This window comes from Hemiscyllium ocellatum, chromosome 8 (assembly GCF_020745735.1).
Source record: "Hemiscyllium ocellatum isolate sHemOce1 chromosome 8, sHemOce1.pat.X.cur, whole genome shotgun sequence".
Taxonomy (NCBI): domain Eukaryota; kingdom Metazoa; phylum Chordata; class Chondrichthyes; order Orectolobiformes; family Hemiscylliidae; genus Hemiscyllium; species Hemiscyllium ocellatum.
Window position 1 is genome coordinate 117,800,666 of NC_083408.1, and position 21,970 is coordinate 117,822,635.

At 43.6% G+C, this 21,970-nt stretch overlaps 1 protein-coding gene across 4 annotated transcripts in view; it reads left to right on the forward strand.

Moving 5' to 3' along the window:
- ttll5 (tubulin tyrosine ligase-like family, member 5) overlaps positions 1 to 21,970 on the forward strand; it is a 386,423-nt gene that overhangs the window by 126,372 nt on the left and 238,081 nt on the right. For all 4 annotated transcript variants that reach the window (XM_060829527.1, XM_060829530.1, XM_060829531.1 and 1 more), the window contains exon 13: positions 1,366 to 1,447. In XM_060829527.1, coding sequence (XP_060685510.1) covers positions 1,366 to 1,447 — 82 coding nt within the window. The remainder of the gene's footprint in view (positions 1 to 1,365; positions 1,448 to 21,970) is intronic.

Genomic DNA, 21,970 nt, shown 5'->3' on the forward strand with positions numbered 1-21,970 from the left:
GAGCAGGTTATTTTAATTATTCATTCATGGAATAAGGCATAGCTGACCAGGCCAGCATTTATTACCCAGAGGTCAGTGAAGAATCAACCGCTTTGCTCTGGTTATTGCTAAGCAAGTGCTGCTTGTTATAGCACTGTTGATGACCTTGTCCACCACTTTACTGCCAATCAAGAGTCAACTGCTAAGATATTAATTGATCAGTTTGGATTTGTCCTGCTTCCAGTGTAGAGGACCTAACCTGGCAATTTTCCATGTAGCCATGTGGATGGCAGCATTGTAGCTTGGAGTAGCTTGGCTTGGGGCAGTACAGAATAAGGTGGCAATTACTGAACTGTAACTGGAGTTAGTAGCATTGGTAATGGAACCGAGTTGTATTCTGACCTGCCTGAAATCAGAAATGACAGATGACCCTGAGGACTAGCTTTCTTGCTGTAGACAAACAACTGTTTTCAGCTGTTTGACTAGCCATACGTAACATGCTGAGTAGAATCCTCTTTGGTGAAGCTACGCACTTTGGTGGTAATATTCTAAAATAGTCTAGCTTTCCAAGTTAGTTTTTAAAAAAAATTTATACCCCTTGCTTCCTAAACCTCCCATAACTCTATAAACTGTAGTGCAACTCTATAAGTGCAATGGAAGATAATAGATGCCTTGTGATTTACAATTTTGTTCTAATGCTAGATATAAGAGAGACCTAAGGTGTAACCTTTTCACACAGAGGGTGGTACGTGTATGGAATGAGCTGCTAGAGGATGTGGTGGAGGCTGGTACAATTGCAACATTTAAAAGGCTTTTGGATGGGTATATGAATAGGAAGGGTTTGGAGGGATATGGACAGGGTGCTGGCAGATGGGACTAGATTGGGTTGGGATATCTGGTCGGCATGGATGGGTTGGACCGAAGGGTCTGTTGCCGTGCTGTACATCGCAATGAACTAGATGACTGTATTCCTGGCCTTCATTCTTTCTATTGATGTTTGCCCAACAAATACTCCCCATTGAGCTAAATTCATGTTGGAGAAACAGTTAATTTGTGGGAGTTGATTCATTTTAAGGAAATAAAAAACTAACCTGGGAAATTTGCTAAGATATTAAAGATTAAACTGGGTTAAAATTCTGTTTATTTCAAAGCTGGTTATGCTGGATCCCATTCAGTATTAATAATGAATGTTAGTAGTTCAAATCCATTGAAGTTCTCTACTCAATGTCTTGGATTGTATAGCTACTGCAGGTGTGCAGATTAAATGTGGGCTGCAGTATGCAACAACATCCTGACAATGAATTGATGCAAGCTCAGATCTGTTGAGATTCAGCATCATCAGCATGGGTGTGGGCTCTTACAAAGGTGTGCTTTATGTTTTAACAGAGCTGTATGGCTTTGATGTCCTAATTGACTCCAATCTCAAGCCCTGGCTGCTGGAAGTTAATCTATCACCGTCCCTGGCATGGTAAGTCAGCAATTAACATTGGTTTTGCTTCATTAAAGTTTGCACTTGAGAAGACAGGATGATTCAGATATTTCCCTTCTTCTTCCTGGATTTGTATTTAACCAAATTGGTGAGATGCAAATCTCCAGTTATTTGGCTTTAATCCCAATTGAAATGAGGTTGGCTTGTTTCTGACCATAAGACCATAAGACATAGGAGTGGAAGAAAAGCCATTCGGCCCATCGAGTCCACTCCGCCATTCAATCATGGCTGATGGGCATTTCAACTCCACTTACCCGCATTCTCCCCGTAGCCCTTAATTCCTTGTGACATCAAGAATTTATCAATCTCTGCCTTGAAGACATTTAGCGTCCCGGCCTCCACTGCACTCTGCGGCAATGAATTCCACAGGCCCACCACTCTCTGGCTGAAGAAATGTCTCCACATTTCTGTTCTGAATTGACCCCCTCTAATTCTAAGGCTGTGCCCAATGGGTCCTAGTCTCCTCGCCTTACGGAAACAATTTCCTAGCGTCCACCCTTTCCAAGCCATGTATTATCTTGTACGTCTCCATTAAGTCTCCCTTTAATCTTCTAAATTCCAACGAATACAATCCCAGGATCCTCAGCCGTTGCTCGTATGTTAGACCTACCATTCCAGGGATCATCTGTGTGAATCTCCGCTGGACACGTTCCAGTGCCAGTATGTCCTTCCTGAGGTGTGGGGACCAAAACTGGACACAGTACTCCAAATGGGGCCTAACCAGAGCTTTATAAAGTCTCAGTTGCACAACTGTTCTTTTATATTCCAACCCTCTTGAGATAAATGACAACATTGCATTCGCTTTCTTAATCACGGACTCAACCTGCATGTTTACCTTTAGAGAATCCTCAACTAGCACTCCCAGATCCCTTTGTACTTTGGCTTTACGAATTTTCTCACCGTTTAGAAAGTAGTCCATGCTTTATTCTTTTTTCCAAAGTGCAACACCTCGCATTTGCTCACGTTGAATTCCATCAGCCATTTCCTGGACCACTCTCCCAAACTGTCTAGATCCTTCTGCAGCCTCCCCATTTCCTCAGTACTACCTGCCTGTCCACCTAACTTCGTATCATCAGCAAACTTCGCTAGAATGCCCCCAGTCCCTTCATCCAGATCATTAATATATAATGTGAACAGCTGCGGCCCCAACACTGAACCCTGCGGGACACCACTTGTCGTCAGCTGCCATTCCAAAAAAGAACCTTTTATCCCAACTCTCTGCCTTCTGTCAGACAGCCAATCCTCAATCCATGCCAGTAGCTCACCTCAAACACCATGGGCCCTCACCTTGCTCAGCAGCCTCCCGTGTGGCACCTTATCAAAGGCCTTTTGGAAGTCTAGATAGACCACATCCACTGGGTTTCCCTGGTCTAACCTACTTGTCACCTCTTCAAAGAATTCCAACAGGTTTGTCAGGCACGACCTCCCCTTACTAAATCTATGTTGACTTGTTCTAATCAGACTCTGCTCTTCCAAGAATTTAGAAACCTCATCCTTATTGATGGATTCTAGAATTTTACCAACAACAGAGGTTGACAAATTGGCCTATAATTTTCCATCTTTTGTCTTGATCCTTTCTTGAACAAGGGGGATACAACAGCCATCTTCCAATCATCCGGGACTTTCCCTGACTCCAGTGACTTTTGAAAGATCTCAACCAACGCCTCCGCTATTTCCTCAGCCACCTCCCCCAGAACTCTAGGATGTATCCCATCGGGGCCAGGAGATTTATCAATTTTAAGACCTTTTAGCTTTTCTAACACTTTCTCTTTTGTAATGGCAACCATACTCAACTCAGCCCCCTGACTCCCTTGGGATATCACTCCTGTCTTCCACTGTGAAAACTGACGCAAAGTACTTGTTAAGTTCTCCTGCTATTTCCTTATCTCCCATCACTAGGCTTCCAGCATCAGTTTGAAGTGGCCCAATGTCTACTTTTGCCTGTCTTTTGTTTCTTATGTATTGAAAGAAACTTTTATTATCATTTCTAATATTACTGGCTAGCCTACCTTCATATTTGATCCTCTCCTTCCTTATTTCTCTCTTTGTTATCCTCTGTTTGTTTTTGTAGCCTTCCCAATCTTCTGATTTCCCACTGCTCTTGGCCACTTTATAGGATCTCCCTTTTTCTTTAATAGATTTCCTGATTTCCTTTGTCAGCCATGGCTGTCTAATCCCTCCCCGGATAATCTTTCTTTTCTTGGGAATGAACCTCTGTACATTGTCCTCAATTATACCCACAAACTCCTGCCATTTTTGCTCTACTGTCTTCCCCGCTAGGCTCTGCTTCCAGTCTATTTTCGTCCGATTTTGCCTTCTCTCTTTCAAACTGCAGACTGAACTCTACCATATTATGATTGCTGCTTCCTAAGTGTTCCCTTACTTTAAGATTTTTTTATGAAGCCTGGTTCATTACATAGCACTAGATCCAGAATAGCCTGCTCCCTTGTGGGCTCCATGACAAGCTGTTCCAAAAAGCCATCCTGTAAGCATTCCATGAATTCCCTTTCTTTGGATCCACTTGCAACATTATTTACCCAGTCCACCTGCATATTGAAGTCCCCCATGATCACCGTGACCTTGCCTTTCTGACATGCCTTCTCTATTTCCCGGTACATGTTGCACCCTGGTCCTGACCACTGTTAGGAGGTCTGTACACAACTCCCATTGTGGTTTTTTTGCCTTTGTGGTTCCTCAATTCCACCCACACAGACTCCACATCATCCGACGCTATGTCATTCAGTGCCATAGATTTAATTTTGTTCTTAACTAACAAGGCAACCCCACCCCCTCTGCCCGCCTCCCTGTCTTTTCGATAAGTTGAAAATCCTTGGAGGTTTAACTGCCAGTCCTGACCCCCCTGTAACCAAGTCTCTGTGATGCCTACCTCATCATAATCATTCACGATGATCTGTGCCGTTAGTTCATCTACTTGTTACGAATGCTACGAGCATTCAGGTAAAGTGCCTTAATGCTAACATTCTTATCATTAGAGATATTGGAAGTCATAAGATGTCCTAAGTTATCCTTCCTTTTTGCTGCATTCCTAATCTGCCTCGAGGTTAAATCCACCTGCACATATGCTATCCTCCTGCTTATCTTTCCATGTAACTCCATACTCCCTGTCGCTTTCACTTTCCCTTCCCCCAGCTCAGAAGTTTAAAGTCCTACTGACCACCCTATTTATCCTCTTCGCTAGAACATTGGAACCTGATCGGTTCAGGTGGAGACCGTCCCAACGGTACAGATCCCCCCATTCCAAAACTGATGCCAATGCCCCATGAAATGGAATCCCACTTTCCCACACCAATCCCTTAGCCACGTGTTTACTTCCCTAATTTTCTTATCCCTATGCCAATTCGCACGTGCCTCGGGCAGTAATCCGGAGATCATGACCCTTGGGGACCTGTACTTCAATTTCCTTCCTAGTGCTTGATAATCCCCAAACAGGTCCTCCACCCTAGCTTTGCCTACGTGGACCACAACAACTGGATCCTCCCCCTCCCGCTCCAATATCCTTTCAAGCTGGTCGGAGATGTCCTGCACCCTGGCACCGGGCAGGCAACACACCACGCGAGACTCCCGATCCAGCTTGCAAAGGAAACTATCTGTAAATGGACCATCAGTGAAAAATTGTAGTACTCTTAATGTAGCACCAAGTTATCAGTTTTGGTCAGAGAGTATACTCAGGGCTGGTGTAAGAAATGGAAAAGTGTAATGCTGACGCAGTTGGGTTACCTTTCTATGGTTGAAACAGACGTGCTGTTTGGGAAACTTACACCTGACCTTTTTGACCCAGATCCTGACACTGGCAAGTGTCCTGTACCTCAGCAGTTCCATCATCACGCTGCAGAGTATGAAATTGCAAAAAGAAGCAATTGATTTAACTGCAGTGGTGTTGTTGCAGTTTGGTGCTGTGGTATTGCATTATCGTGTCCCAGTGGCACGGTAAGATTACATAAAATGAAATGGAGATGCAGCACAGAATCAGGCCATTAAGACTATAAGAAACAGGACCAGGAGTAGGCTATTCAGCCCTCGAGCTTGCTCTGTCATTCAAGAGGATCAAGGCTGATCTGACATTCCTCATATTTACTTTCCTGCCTTTTCCCCATAAGCCTTAATTTGCCTACTGATCAAAAATCTTAGCTATCTTAGCCTTAAATATACAAAAGGACTCTGCCTCACAGTGCTCCGTGGCAAGGAGTTCCAAAGACTGTCAATCCTCTGGGAGAAGTTATTCCTCTTTATCTCAGTCTTAAATTGGTGCCCCTTAATTCTGAGACTATGCCCTCTAGTCCTACGCTCTCCCATGAGGGAAATAACCTCTCATTTACCCTGGGCGAGGTAATTGCCTAGTAGTATTATTGCTAGATGATGAATCCAGAAACTCCATGAATGTTCAGGGATCGAGGGTTTGAATCTAACCGCAGCAGATTGTGGAATTCGAATTCAATAAAAATATCTGGCATGTTGAATCTACTTTTTGGCGCAGAAAATCATCTGGGCTCACTAATGCCCTTCAGGGTAGGAAATCTGCCATTCTAGCCTATATATGCTTCCAGACCCACAGCCTCTTGCTGTTTCCCTAGTTAAACTGTTCCACTACATTTGCAACACGGGTATCTACCCGACAACATGAAACATTGCCCAGCTATGTCCTATACCTGAAAAGCAGAACATATCCAACCCATTTACCATTCCACCAGACTACTCTTGAGCATCTGGAAAATGATAGGAGGTATCACCAACAGCGCTATCAAGCAGCACCTGCTCAGCAGTAACCGGCTCAGTTTGGGTTCCGACAGGGCCACTCAACAGTTGATCTTATTGCAACCTTGGTTCAAATATAGACAAAACTGTGATGAGTAGGAATCTGGGCAAATTCTCCACAGTTTGGAGTCATACTTGGCACATAGAAAGATTGTTATGGTTGTTGGAGGTCTGTCATCTCAACTGCAGGACATCTCAGGGTAGTGATCTAGGCCTAACCATCTTCAGCTGCTTCATCAATGACCTTCCCTCCAGCGTAAGGTTAGAAGTGGAGATGTTTGCAATGTGCAGCACCATTTGCAACTCCTCAGGTACTGAAGCAGTCCGTGTTCATATGCAGCAAAATCTGGACTATATCCTGATTTGGGCTATCAACTGGCAAGTATCAATTGTGCCACACCAATACCAGGCAATGACTATCTCCAAAAGAAACTGACTAACCCCCACCCCTTGACATTCAATAGTGTTACAATCACTGAGTTCCCCCAACTATCAACATACTGGGGGTTACCATTGAGCAGAAACTCAACTGGACTTCAACAGAAACAGAGTGGCTACAAGAGCAGGTCAGAGGCTAGGAATACTGCAGCAAGTAACTCACCTTTTGAGTCCCCAAAGCCTGTCCACCATCTACCGAGCACAAATCAGGTGTGTGATGGAATATTTCTCATTTGCTTGGATGGGTGCAGCTCAAGAACCTTGACACCATCCAGGATATAGCAGCCTACTTGATTGGCACCACATCCACAAACATTCAGTCCCTCCACCACCGAGGCTCAGTAGCGGCAGTGTGTACTATCTGTAAGATACACTGCAGAAATTCACCAAAGATCCTTTGACAGCATCTTCCAAACCCATAACCACTTCCATTTGGAAGGACAAGGGTAACACTCTCCACTCCCTGTATGCCCTCCACCTCGTCACTCATCATTCTAACTTACAAATATATCTCCGTTCCTTCAGTGTCACTGGGTCAAAATCATGGAATTCCCTCCCTCAGGGCATTGTGGATCAGCCTACAGCAGGTGCACTGCAGGGGTTCAAGAAGGCGACTTTCCCCACCACCTTCTAAGGGCCAATTAGAGACGGGCAATAAATGCTGGGCACAGCCAGCAACACCCACATCCCATGAGTGAATAAAAAAGACCCTGTCAAGCCCCTTGAGAATCCTGCATGTTTCAATGAGATAACATCTCATTCTTCTAAATTCAAGTGATTAGAGTCCCACCCAGTTTTACCTTTGTTCATAAGGCAACCCCTCCATACCAGACATCATCCTAGTGAACAGAAACATAAATTGTTGGAAAAGCTCAGCAAATCTGGCAGCATCTGTGGAGAGAAATCAGAGTTAATCTTTCCGGTCCAGTGATCCGTCGTCAGAAGGTCATTCGACCTAAAATGTTAACTCTTGATTTCTGTGTTTATTTCCGATTTTCAGCATCCATAGTTCTTTTGGTTTTTATCATCCTAGTGAAACCTCTCTGAACTGTCTCCAATGAAATGGTATCTTTCCTGAAATAACAGACCAATACTGCTCACAGTACTCCAGATGTGGGCTCACCAGCACCTTTTACAGTTGCAGTAAGACTTCGCTCCTCCAACCCCCTTGAAATAAGGGACAACATTCCATTAGCCTTCCTGATTACCTGATGCCCCTGTGTGCTAGCTTTATGTGATTTTGTAAAAAGTATCCCAAATGCAGTTTTTCTGCACTTAAATCATATGTTCTGTTTTTCTCTCAAAATGATCAACTTCACATTTTCCCACATTGTACTCCATTTGCTAACTTTGTCTCCACTTACTTAACCTATCAATATCTCCCTGTAAACTGTCTGTATTCCTCTTGCAAATTAACTTTCCACCTATTTTTGGGTTGTTTGCAAACTTGGCTTCCTTCCTTGAAGTCATGAAAGTATATTGTAAGCAGTTGTGTTTCCAGCTCTGTTCCTTATAGAACCCGTCAGTGTACAGCTTCCAAAACCATGGCCTTTGTGACTTAATTGTTTGCGAGGTACTTATTGAATGCCTTCTGGAAGTAGTTGGGCCCAGCCAATCCATCATGTTTTTTACACTCCACTCAGGCCTGTTTCTATATTTCTTCACAGATATCCATCATTGTCACCCTCTATTCCCTTCTCCCTTCACTGTTTATTTAGTTTCCTCTGAAATGCATCCAAACTTTCACTACTCCCTGTGTTAGGTGCAACATAATTTCTGAATAAAGAGACTTCTCCTAAGTTCCTATTGGATATTTCCCATTCTCATGTTGATAGCCTCTAGTTACCAGAGACGATAGTCACAAGAGGAAATATCCTCTATGTGTGCACTCGGTTATTTTAAACATCTTGGTTAGGTCATCTCTCTTTCTTTGGAGGGAAAAAGACTGAGCCTGTTTATCCTTTTCTAATAGGTCTATCCATATGTTTCTCTCAGTCTTCCCTGCACGCTGTCTGTGTTTTTGCATTTGCATACAGTACTCCTGTGGTCTTGCCAAGATTTAACGTAACCTCCTGGATTTTAAATGCCACCTGGCTAGAATTAAGGCCTGGTTCTTGACTTGCTTTTTGATGAGATAAAAAGAGAGTCCTCAGCAAGTCTGGCAGCATCTGTGGAGAGAGAAATGGTTCACCTTTGAGTGCAAGTTATTTGAAAGCTTCTCTTTTACGGTGTTGTGAACCTGTTTGTGGTGTAACCTTTAGTGATTGATGTATTTGTACTCCGAAACCTCTGTGTTCCTTGACCGCACCTAGACTTTGCATCTTTCAAGCTTTAAGTGACTTTATCACAACCACAAAGAGCATGTCCTCAGGTGGTCTATGAATGAAGAATTAGTGTACCCTCGTTTGTAGGTTCCTTTTAGTTTTCACATGCATCAATTTAAAAGTGATCAGCAGCACAACTTTAGTTTTAAACAAGGAGAGGGCATCTGGATGCTGGTAGTTGGTGTGTAAGTGTGAACCTAAGTATTAATTTGTATTTAACATTTAACAAATCTACTGTTCCATTTTAAATTTCCTGGCTTTCCTCCACTTGAAGTTAAGTAATTCAGAAAGCAGCTGAAACCTTTTTTTTCTGTAATTGTGATCAGCTCGCACTCTTGTTTCAGCAGCATAGGAAGCCAAACATTTCACTGTGACAGAACATAGAGTATGGCTTGGAGTTTGGTGATTAGGGGAGTTGGGGAGGGAGGTGCTCTTTTGCTTGTACTTTTTTCAAACTTTTTCACTCTCTAGGAGTTTTTCTCTCGAAAAACAACCCACCTGGTTCATAAATGTCCATGAGGGAGGAAAGCTGCCATCCTTACTCGGTCTGGTCTACGTGTCTCTAGAACCACAGCAATGTGGGTGACTCTTAACTGCCCTCTGGGCAATTAGGGATGGGTAATAAATGCTGGCCTAGTCAGCGATGCCCTGACCCCATGACTGAATTTTCAAAAAAAAATTGGTGTTTACTCCACCACTGGGATTAAAGTGAGTATTAATCTCTTTGCAAAAATCTAATTATTAATCTGTATTTAACATTTCACAAATCTACTGTTCCATTTTAAATTTCCTGGCTTTCCTCCAGTTTGGTGATTGTTTGGTGAGGGTCAGATACATGGTTATCGTCTATTCCACTCCTAAAGTTTAAAATTGTAGAAGCATTTGTAGTAAGATTACATAACATAGAAATAGATAGGTCTTTTCCCAGGGGTGGGGGAGTTCAGAACTAGATCACATAGGTTTAGGGTGAGAGGGAAAAGATGTAACAGGGACCAAAGGGGCAAATGTTTCACTTAGAGGGTGATGCGTGAATGGAATGAGCTCCAGAGGAGGTGGTGGAGACTGGTACAATTACAACATTTAAAAGGCATCTGGATGGTTATATGAATAAGAAGTGTTTAGAGGGATATGGGCGGGGTGCTGAAAAATGGGACTAGGATATCTGGTTGGCATGAATGCGTTGAACCAAAGGGTCTGTTTCTGTGCTGTACATCTCTATTACTCTGTGACTCTGAAGGCTGTTGAGGAAGGTAGAAGCTGACTGTAGAGTTTAACATATTGCATGTTGCAAGTTCCTCCTGCACAATGTGGCAGGTGGGAGACACAACACGTGTCTCTGCTGGCCGTATCTGCAAAAAGTGCACTCAACTCCAGCTCCTTGAAAGCCGAGTTAGGGAATTGGACTTGAAGCTGGATGAAGTGCGGATCATCCAGGAGATTGAGGGGGAAATTGAGAGGATGTACAGGGAGGTGGTCACTCCCTAGACACAGGATAAGAACAGCTGGGTTACAGTCAGGGGGCAGAAAGGGAACCAATAAGCAGAGCAGAGATCTCCTGTGGCTGTTACCCTCACCAATAAGTGTACCATTTTGGAGACTGCTGGTGGGGTCGGCCTACCGGGGAAAGCCATAGTTGTCAGGTCTCTGGCACTGAGCCTGGCACTGGGGCTCAGAAGGGAAGGGGGGAGAATAGGAAAGCGCTAGTGGTAGGGGACTCAATAGTTAGACGGATTGACAGGAGATTTTAGGTCAGGAACAAGACTCCCGGAAGGAATGTTGCCATTGTCCGGGATGTCGCCGATCAGGTTTAAAAGACTCTGGAGGGGCAGGGCAAGCAGCCAGAAATCGTGGTACGTATTGGCACCAATTACATAGACAGGGAAGGGATTGAGGATCTGAAAAGTGAATGCAGAGAATTAGGTTGGAAGCTGAAGAGCAGGACGAGTAGAGTAGTGGTCTCAGGTTTGCTATCGGTGCCACGAGATAGTGAGGTGAGGAACAGTCAGTGAATGCAGCTTAACACATGGCTGCGAGGCTGGTGCAGGAGGGAGGGCTTCACATACCTAGACCATTGGGATACCGTCTGGGGAAGGTGAGACCTGGACATGAAGGATGGGTTACACCTGAACTGGAGGGGCACAAATGTCCGGGGTGGGAGATTTGCTTGTGTGGTTCAGGAGGGTTTGGCAGGGGGGTAGGAACCAGAGCTCCACATCTGAGAGGGGGTAGTTGTAGATGGGACAGTGACAGGATGTAGTGAATCTATCTGGAAGGTTTTTCTTGTGATGGAACAAAGGAATCAGTTAAAGTGTATCTGCTTTAACACAAGAAATGTCAGAAATAAGAGTGATGAATTTAGAGCATGGATCAGTACTTGGGACTATGATGTTGTGTCTTGGGTTTCACAGGGGAAGGAATGGTTGCTAACTGTTTCAGAACATTTAAAAAGAAAAAGGAGGAGGGAGAAAGAGGAGGTGGTAGAGCGTTGCTAATCAGAGAGTGCATCACAGCTACAGAAATTAAGGTTGTTGAGGAAGATTTGTCTATTGAGTCAGTATGGGTGGAAGTTAGGAACAGCAAGGGAGCAGTCACCTCATTGCGGGGTTTCTACAGACCCCCTAATAGCAGTAGGGAGATAAAAGAGCTCATAGGCCTATAGATTTTGGAAAAGTGCAGAGACAGCAGGGTTGTTGTTATGGGTTTTTTCAACTTTCCCAATATTGACTGGAACCTCCGTAGTGCAGACGGTTTGGATGGAGCCGTTTTTGTCAGGTGTGCTCAAGAGGTTTCCTGCCTCAGTATGTAGACAGGCCGACAAGGGGAGAGGCCATTTGGATTTGGTGATCGGCAATGAGCCAGACAGTGACCATAACTGCCTCACATTTACCATAGCCATGGAGAGGGAAAGGAGCAGTTACCAAGGGAAGATATTTAATTGGGGAAAAGGAAATTATGATGCTATCAGCAGGAGTTGGGAAGTACAGATTGGGAGCAATTGTTCCACAGAAAGGCCATAGCAGGCATGTGGAGACTGTTTAAGGAGCAGTTGTTGCAAGTGATGCACACAGTTGTTCCTCTGAGACAGGTAAGAAGGGGTAAGATTAAGGAGCTTTGGATGACGAGAACAAAGGAGCTTCTCGTCAAAAAGAAGAAGGCAACTTACGTAAGGTGGAGGAAGCAAGGATCTCGTACAGCTTTAGATGATTACCGGCTTACTAGAAAGGAGCTCAGAAATGGACTGAGGAGAGCTAGGAGTGGGCACAAAAAAAGGCTTGGCAGGAAGGATTAGGGAAAACCCAAAGGCATTTTACTCATACTTGAGGAATAAGAGAAAGATCAGGGAGAAGATAGGATCGATCAGGGATAGCGTACGGAACTTGTGCGTGGAGTCTGAGTCCATAGGGGAAAGCCTAAATGTGTTTTTTGGTTCGGTTTTCACTAAGGAAAAGGACCTTGTTGTGAATAAGAACTTTGCGGAGCTGGGATACAGGCTTGAACAGATCAAGATTGATGAAGTTGATGTGCAGGAAAGTTTGGAAAACATTAAGGTTGATAAGTTCCCAGAGCCAGACCAGATTTATCCTAGTTTGCTACGGGAAGCAAGAAAGGAGGTTGCTAACCTGGCGAAGGCCTTTGTCTCCTTACTCTCCACAGGAATCGTACCAGAAGATTGGAGGGAGGCAAATGAAGGGTAATAGGGAAATTCGTGGCAATTACACACCAGTCAGCCTTATGTCTGTGGTGAGCAAGGTTTTGGAAAGAATTCTGAGGGATAGAATTTATGACGATTTGGAAAAGCAAAGAGTAACTAAAGGCAGTCAGCATGGCTTTGTAAGGGGCAGGTCATGCCTCACTAATCTTATTGAGTTCTTTGAGGAGGTGACAAGACAGGTCGATGGTCGAGCAGTGGATGTGGTGTACATTGACTTCAGCAAAGCATTTGATAAGGTTCCCCAAGGTAGGCTCATTCATAAAGTCAGAAGGTATGAGATACAAGGAGGTTTGGCTGTCTGGATTCAGAATTGGTTGGCTGACAGAAGGCAGAGAGTGGTTGTAGATGGAAAGTATTCTGCCTGGAGGTCAGTGTTGAGTGGGGTCCCTCAGGGCTCTGTACTTGGGCCCCTGCTCTTTGTAGTTTTTATACTTGGATGAGGAGGTTGAGGGGTGGATTAGTAAGTTTGCCAATGACACAAAGGTTGGAGGTGCTGTTGATAGTATTGAGGGGTACTGCAGGCTGCAGCATGACATAGACAGGATGCAGAGCGGGGCTGGGAAATCGCAGATGGAGTTCAACCTGGATAAATGTGAAGTGATGTAATTTGGAAGGTCTAAACTTGAACGCTGAATATAGGATTAAAGACAGGATTCTTTGCAGTGTGGAAGAACAGAGGGATTTTGGTGTTCAAATACATAGATCCCTCAAAGTTGCCACCCAAGTGGATAGGGTTATTAAGAAAGCATATGGTGTTATGGACTTTATTAACGGGGATCAAGTTTAAGAGTCGTGAGGTTTTGCTGCAACTCTACAAGATCCTGGAGAGACCACACTTGGAATACTGTGTCCAGTTCTGGTTGCCCTATTGTAGGAAAGATACAAAGGCTTTGAAGAAGATACAAAGAAGGTTTACCAGGATGCTGCCTGGACTGGAGGACTTGTCTTATAAGGAGAGGTTGACTAAGCTCAGACTTTTCTCTCTGGAGAGAAGGAGGAAGAGATATAACCTGATCAAGGTATTCAAGGTAATGTGAGGCATGGATAGGATTAATAGCCAGAGACGTTTCCCCAGGGCAGGACTGACTGGCACAAGGGGTGATAGTTTTAAGGTTTTTGGGGGAGGTATAGAGGAGACATCAGAAGTAGGTTCTTTATACAGAGAGTTGTGAGTGTGTGGAATACGTTGGCAGTGGTGGTGGTGAAAGCAGAGTCATTAGGGACATAAGTAGGGGTAAGGTATAAGTGGGGTCTTTTTCTGGTTGACAAAATGCAATAAGTCATTTTCCGAAAGATCAATGTTGGAGGCTGAACCTCTTAGAATTGATATAAATTACTTGGATGATGCAAGCAAAGATCTGGTTACTAATTTGCTGAAGACACAAAAGTGGGTGGAAGAGTCAGTTGTGGAAGAGGACATAGGAGGTGACAAAGGGATATCTGAGTAGGCAAAGCTCCAGCAAGTGGAGTATAAATAGAAAAAGTGAAATTTTCCATTTGGCAGGTACGATATAGTAAAAACGTTACCTAATTGGTGAGACATTGCAGTACTGTGACATGCGAAGTGATCAGAGAGTTCTAGAATTGGAAAATAATACAGCAATGTAATAGGTAATTAGGAAAGCTAATAGGATATTATTTATTATGAGGGGAGTTGAATGCTAAGCTGGTGATGTTATATTTCAGTGAAGCAGGAATCCACATCTGCAAGATTATATTGGGGCACTTATTAACAAAGAATGTAAATGTGACTGTTACCCTGAACAGGCTGGTTGTCTTGTGAGGAAAAATTGAACACATGAGGCTTGTATTTGATGGAGTTTAGAAGACTCAGAAGTGGCTTGATTGAAATATATAAGATTCTGAGACATCATGGTGAATGTAAAAAGAATATTTCCTATCTAGAACAAGGGGTCACTGATGAAAAATCAGGCTTGCCCGTTTAAGATAGAGATGAACAGAATTTTTTTTCTTTGAGGGTCTTCCGCAAGAGGTAGTGAAAGCCGTCATTAAATAGTTTTGGGCAGCATTTGTTGCCACTGTAACTGTAGGGGGTACCCTCACAGTTGCAGTCTCTTGGATATCACTCCCAGGGATGAACAGGATTAGTGTAACGACTTTATATTTTGCTTCATGAAACAACCAGGTGTTTCTGAAATGAATTTGAAAATCATTCAAATGGAATGCACAGAATGCACCGTGGGCGGCACGGTGGCATAGTGGGTGGGCGGCACGGTGGCATAGTGAGTGGGCGGCACGGTGGCATAGTGGGTGGGCGGCACGGTGGCATAGTAGTGGGCGGCACGGTGGCATAGTGGTTAGCACTGCTGCCTCACAGCGCCTGAGACCCGGGTTCAATTCCCGACTCAAGCGACTGACTGTGTGGAGTTTGCACGTTCTCCCCGTGTCAGCGTGGGTTTCCTCCGGGTGCTCCGGTTTCCTCCCACAGTCACAAAGATGTGCGGGTCAGGTGAATTGGCCATGCTAAATTGCCCATAGTGTTAGGTAAGGGGTAAATGTAGGGGTATGGGTGGGTTTCGCTTCGGCGGGTCGGTGTGGACTTGTTGGGCCGAAGGGCCTGTTTCCACACTGTAAATCTAATCTAATCTAATCAATTAAAAAAAACTAACAAAGCAAGCTGAAACAAAAACAGAAATTGTTGGATTTCACCAAATGCCATCCTAGTCTTTGATATTAATCTGGGATTCTAGAGTATTGATCCACAGACACTACCACTGTGCCATCACCTTCTTATTAAACATGTGTATAAAGAGAAAATGCTGGAAAATCTCAGCAGGTCTGGCAGCATCTGTAAGGAGAGAAAAGAGCTGATGTTTCGAGTTTAACTGACCCTTTGTCAAAGCTCATGTGTATAAAGAGCTGTCTTAGTGATTTCAGATCACATGGAACTGGAGCCTGAGCCTGTAGAATTCCTCTCTTACCATCACTTTTATATAGTAATGTTTAATGCACTATTCAAAATGATCTGAATGACCTGATCATAACACAGAGGGAGGAATGTTGGTCAAATACTGGGAGAAATCCCTATTGCTTTTGAAAAAGCAATGTGTGACCTTTTACATTCACCTGACCCACTGGTACCCTGACGTTATTGACATTTGAGCTTTGCCTAGATTTGTGGTGAAGGTGTTTGATGAGAGGTTGTGGTAAATATTAGCTGCCAGGAAAAGCTTTGATTTAACGAAGGTCAGTATGGCACATGTTGTGTATGACAGATTTGGATTTGAGGCGGTTACAGAACTGGCGCCATTACAAAATAGAAAATGCGAGAAAAGCTAAAAGGTCTAAAAATTGATAAATCTCCTGGCCCTGATGGGCTACATCCTCGAGTTCTGAGGGAGATGGCTGACGAAGTAGCGGAGACATTGGTTGTGATCTTTCAAAAGTCACTGGAGTCAGGGAAAGTCCCAGATGATTGGAAAATCGCTGTTGTAACCCCCTTGTTCAAGAAAGGATCAAGACAAAAGATGGAAAATTATAGACTAATTAGCCTAACCTCGATTGTAAGTAAAATTCTACAATTCTCCCATTGTTAAGGATGAGTTCTTTGAAGAGGTAACAAGTAGGTTAGACCAGGGAAACCCAGTGGATGTTATCTATCTAGACTTCTGAAAGGCCTTTGATAAGGTGCCTCACGGGAGGCAGCTGAGTAAGATGAGGACCCATGGTGTTCAAGGTGAGCTACTGGTATGGATTGAGGATTGGCTGACTGACAGGCAGAGAGTTGGGATAAAAGATTCTTTTTTGGATTGGCAAGTGACAAGTGGTGTCGCGCAGGCTTCAGTGTTGGGCTGCAGCTGTTCACTTTATATAGTAATGATCTGGACGAAGGGACTGGGGGCATTCTGGTGAAGTTTGCCAATGATACAATGTTAGGTGGACAACAGGTAGTTCGGAGGAGGTGGGGAGGCTGCAGAAAGATTTAGACAGTTTCGTAGAGGGGTCCAGGAAATGGCTGATGAAATTCAAGGTGAGCAAATGCGAGGTCTTGCACTTTGGAATAAAGAATACAGGCATGGACTATTTTCTAAACAGTGAGAAAATTCATAAAGCCAAAGTACAAAGGGATCTGAGACTGCTAGTCCAGGATTCTCTAAAGGTTAACTTGCAGGTTGAGTATGTGATTAAGAAAGCGAATGTAATGTTGTCATTTATCTCAAGAGGGTTGGAATATAAAGCAGCGATGTGCTTCTGAGACTTAATAAAGCTCTTGTTAGGCCGCATTTAGAATACTGTGTCCAATTCTGGGCACCACAGGATGGACATAGTGGCATTGGAGCGTGTCCAGTGGAGATACACACGGATGATCCCTGGAATGGTTGGCCCAACATTCGATAAACGGCTGAGGATCCTGGGATTGTATTCATTAGAGTTTAGATGATTGAGAGGAGATCTAATAGAAACTTACAGGATAATGCATGGCTTAGAAAGAGTGGATGCTGGGAAATTGTTACCATCAAGCAGGATACTAGGACTCTTAGGCATAGTCTTAGAATTAGAGGGGGTCAATTTTGAATAGAAATGAGGAGACATTTCTTCAGCCAGAGAGTGGTGGGCCTGTGGCCTGGAGCACAGTGGAGGCTGGGACGGTAAATGTCTTCAAGGCAGAGATTGATAAATTATTGATCTCGCAAGGAATTAAGGGATACGTGAAGGGGGCATGTAAGTGGAGTTGAAACGCTTATCAGCCATGATTAAATGGTGGAGTGGACCTGATGGGCCGAATGGCCTTACTTCCATTATGGTCTTATGGTGAATAAGGATGAGGCAACGCAGATTTCAGCAATTAACTAATCGAATTGTGAAATGGAAAAACATTTTGAGTGAGCGGATGAATGCCACAGTAGGAAGTGAATTTCAAAAACATGGCAAGGAAGCTAATATGGTGAGGGTTGTGTGGTGGATTTTTCATTCTTTATCACTGATCAATGTGTGCCTTCGATCAGAATAAAAGTCTCCTGCGATTGACATTGGCCAGAGATTTCACTGGGGTTGCTCTGTTCCTAACTTCAGTGGAAGTGCAGTGAGGTATAAGGCAATGGCAGCAGAGCAGGGGTAACTCCTGGAAAAATTCCAATCATTATGTCAAATAATGAAACGCATATCCATGCATGCCTTTTAAATTTTGTTTTTGAATCCTTGATGCAGAAGTTGGTTCATATTAATTAATCAACTACCCCTGGCTTGCTTCCTGTTTATTTCATACATTTATGTGGAAACATTTCATGTAGTTTTGGGAGTTTCAATTCTTTTGTACTTAATGATTTGTTGATTTCAGGCCCACTTAACATGATGGGAAAATGTTATGTGTTGATGTTACAAACTAAAAATGCAAACGTTTTTTGGAACACTAGGCAACTCAGAGGTCAGGAGCTTGATTTCCACAGTAACTAACTGTGAAATTAAATTCAATAAAATTTTTCAGTTCAGATCAAATTGGTGAAATCCTCAACATTTTCATATTAGAATATTGCTTTTCAGAATTCTTTTGCTTTCACAATTTCAAGTACTTCTTTATTTGTTTTATTTCAAGTATTTGGAATTTTAAATATGTTTCAGCATCCACAGTTGAAAAGCCAATATTTGCTTTCACAGTATTTTTACTTATTGTTCAGCCATGCAGGAAAAATTCTGGGCTAGTGACATTTGTTAGCAATTGGAGAATGAGTTGGTGATTAAAAATCTCATAATAAAGAGATGCAGCACTTTGAAAGAAAGGTCTGTCTCTCACCCTTGTTCTTACGAAATTCACTTCCCAGAAGAGGATTTTGAACCACTACTTTGTATATGGGTACAGTGTTAAAGAGTAAGGACAATTTCCAGAATTTTATGCAATGAGGTAGGGTTATAGAAATGGGGCGATTACATTAGAAAATTAATATCAGGAGAGAAGAAATCATAAAGGGATGATTGGAACTACCTGGTCAGGTCCACGCCCCTCTACAACCCACCCTCCCATCCTGGCACCGTCCCTGCCACCACAGGAACTGCAAAACCTGCGCACACACCTCCTCCCTCACCTCCATCCAAGGCCCCAAAGGAGCCTTCCACATCCATCAAAGTTTTACCTGCACATCCACCAATATCATTTATTGTATCTGTTGCTCCCGATGCGGTCTCCTCTACATTGGGGAGACTGGACGCCTCCTCGCAGAACGCTTCAGGGAACATCTCCGGGACACCCGCACCAATCAGCCCCACTCCCCCGAGGCTCAACATTTCAACTCCCCCTCCCACTCTGCCAAAGACAGGGAGGTCCTGGGCCTCCTCCACCGCCGCTCCCTTACCACTCGACGCCTGGAGGAAGAACGCCTCATCTTCCGCCTCGGAACACTTCAACCCCAGGACTTCACCAGTTTCCTCATTTCCCCTCCCCCCACCTTACCCCAGTTCCAACCTTCCAGCTCAGCGCTGTCTCCATGACCTATCCTACCTGCCAATTTCCCTTCCCACCTATCCACTCCGCCCTCCCCTCTGACGTATCACCTCCATCCCCACCCCCATTCACCTATTGTAGTCTTTGCTATCTTCTCCCCAGCAACCACCCCCCCAGGATTGTCAACTCCCAGATCAAAAATTTGTCTAACTCAATCCTGAACATATTCAATGGTCCAGCCTCCTCTGCTCATTAGGAAATACAATTCCAAAGTCTAATGATCCTTTGAGAGAAGCAATTCCTCCTCATCTCCATCTTAAATGGAGACCCCTTAGTTTTAAAGTCTGTACCTTTGTTCTAGACTCCACCACTAGGGGCAATATGCTCCCAAATCCATCCTGTTAAGTTCCCTCAGAATGCTGTGTGTTTCAATCTTATCACATCTCATTTTTCTAAATTCTAAGGAATATAGGTTTAACCTTTCCCCAGAAGATAACTCCTTCATCCTAGGAATCAGTAGAATGAACCTTTCCTGAACCACTTCCAGTGTAATTATATCCTTCCTTGAGTAAGGCATCTTACTCCAGATGTGGTCCTGGACGGCTGTAGCAACGCTTCCCTCAGTCTATACTCCATTCCCCTTGTAATACCAGACAACATTCCATTTGCTTTCCCAATCACTTGCTGCATCTGAATTCAAGTTTTATTTTTGTGATTTAAATAATTGCCTCAGCTCCTAAAGCCAAATGGTTTGTTTAAACAGTTGCAGTACAGTTCCTACCACTCAACCTCTCCACTCACCTTGACCTTTGCTTCCTGCCTTTAACCGTTTTGAACAATATGGTCACATTCCCCCTTATTCCATGTTCCATTGCTTTTTCTGAAAATTGCTTGTAAGTTGTACAATAAAATGCTTATTAAAATCCATACTATCCACATTTATTGACTTTGTGAGACTATAAGACAAAGGAACATATAGAGTCATATAGCATGGAAACAGACCCTTTGCTCCTACCAGTTCATGTAGACCATAATCCCAAAGTAAACTAGTCCCACCTCCCTGCACTTGGTCCATATCCCTTGAAACAGTCTCATTCGTGTGCTTATCTAAATGTCTTTTAAACATTGTAACTGGAGCTGCATCTACCACTTCCACTGGAGGTTCATTCCACACACAAACCACTCGGTGTAAAAAAATGTCTCTCATGTCTTTTTTAAATCTTTCTCCTCCCACCTTAAAAATAAGTCCCCTAGTCTTGAAATCCCCTACCCTCGGGAAAGGACGCCTGCCATTCACCTTGTCTATCCTCTCATTATTTTATAAACCTCTATAAGTTTACCTGCCAACTTCCTACACTCCAGTGAGAAAATTTCCCAGCCTATCCAGCCTCTTTTTATAACTCACACCCTCCCTTCCCAGCATCACCCTGGTAAATCTCCCTAGTTTAATAATATCCTTCCTATAACAGGGAAACCATAACTAGACACTGGACCAGAAGAAGCCTCACCAGTGTCCTGTACATCTTCAACATAATGTGCCAATTTGTATATTCAAAGGTCTAAGCAATGAAGGCAAACATGCTGATTGCCATCTTTAACCACCTTATCTGTATGTGATGTAAACTTCAAAGAATTATGTGTCTGAACCCCTAGGTGACTCTGTTTTGGCTCATCAAGTCCATTCTGTCATCCAATGATATCATGGCTGATCTAATAATCCTCAACTCCACTTTCCTGCCTTTTCTCCATAACTCTTGATCCCTTTACTGATTATTTCTCCTGTATTATTAGTATTGAAGTGAATTTAGTCAATACTCACACAGCGAGTAGTTAGGATGTGGAATGCACTGCCTGGAAGTGTGGTGGAGACAGGCTCAATTGAGGCATTCAAGAGACAATTGGATGATTATTTAAATAGAAATACAGCAACCCCCCACCCCCTCCCAGTACTCACTGAGAATATGTTCCAAGATCTACCACAAAAGCCCAAAACCCTGGATAGTAGTGAACCCATTCATTTAAATGGGACATTTACCTCCCCGGAAGCTCCCTGGTTCTGGAATGTTCCATATAATATGTTCAGGCTGCAGTAAACCATAGGTAACTGAACCCACTTAAACTGACTCCATGGTCGCCCTTTAATGTATGAGGGTATGGGGGAAAGAAACAGGAAATTATCAGTAGATAATGTTGCTCATTTGAAGAGCCAGTGCAGACATGATGGGCTGAATGGCCTCCTTCTACACCATAACACTCTTGTGAATCTGTTTCAAAAGGAGATATGAAGAACCACCAGAAAAGAGCTGATGAGTGATATTAGAGCTCATATAGACACACTGGGCTAGATTTCTCCTTTTTTGTTGTACGTTCCAGTGACACTAATTCGAGCTTTTGGTAGTCCTTCTCCAGATTCCGTCAGGATTCTAATAAACAGTTGGATCTCTTTCTTAATTAAGACCATAAAACTATAAGATTTAGGAGCAGAATTAGACCAGTCAGCCCATTTAGTCTGCTCTATCAATCTCTGTCTTTAATGCACTCAATAACTTGACCTCTACCACCCTCTGCTGCACAGAGTTCCAAAGGGCCCCCACCCTCTTGCTGAAGAAATTCCTCCTCATCTCAGTTCTAAAGGGTCATCCCTTTACCCTGAGGCATTGGCCTTAGGTCCTAATCTCTCCTACTAGCGCACACCTCTCCATGCCCACTCGTCCAGGCCTCCTGTCGTCCTTCTAAACTCCATTGAGTACAGACCCAGAGTCCTCAATGCTCCTCACGTGACAAGCTTTTCATCACCTGGATCATTCCTGTGAACCTCCCGTGGACCTCCTCCAATGCCAGCACATCTTTCCTTAGAG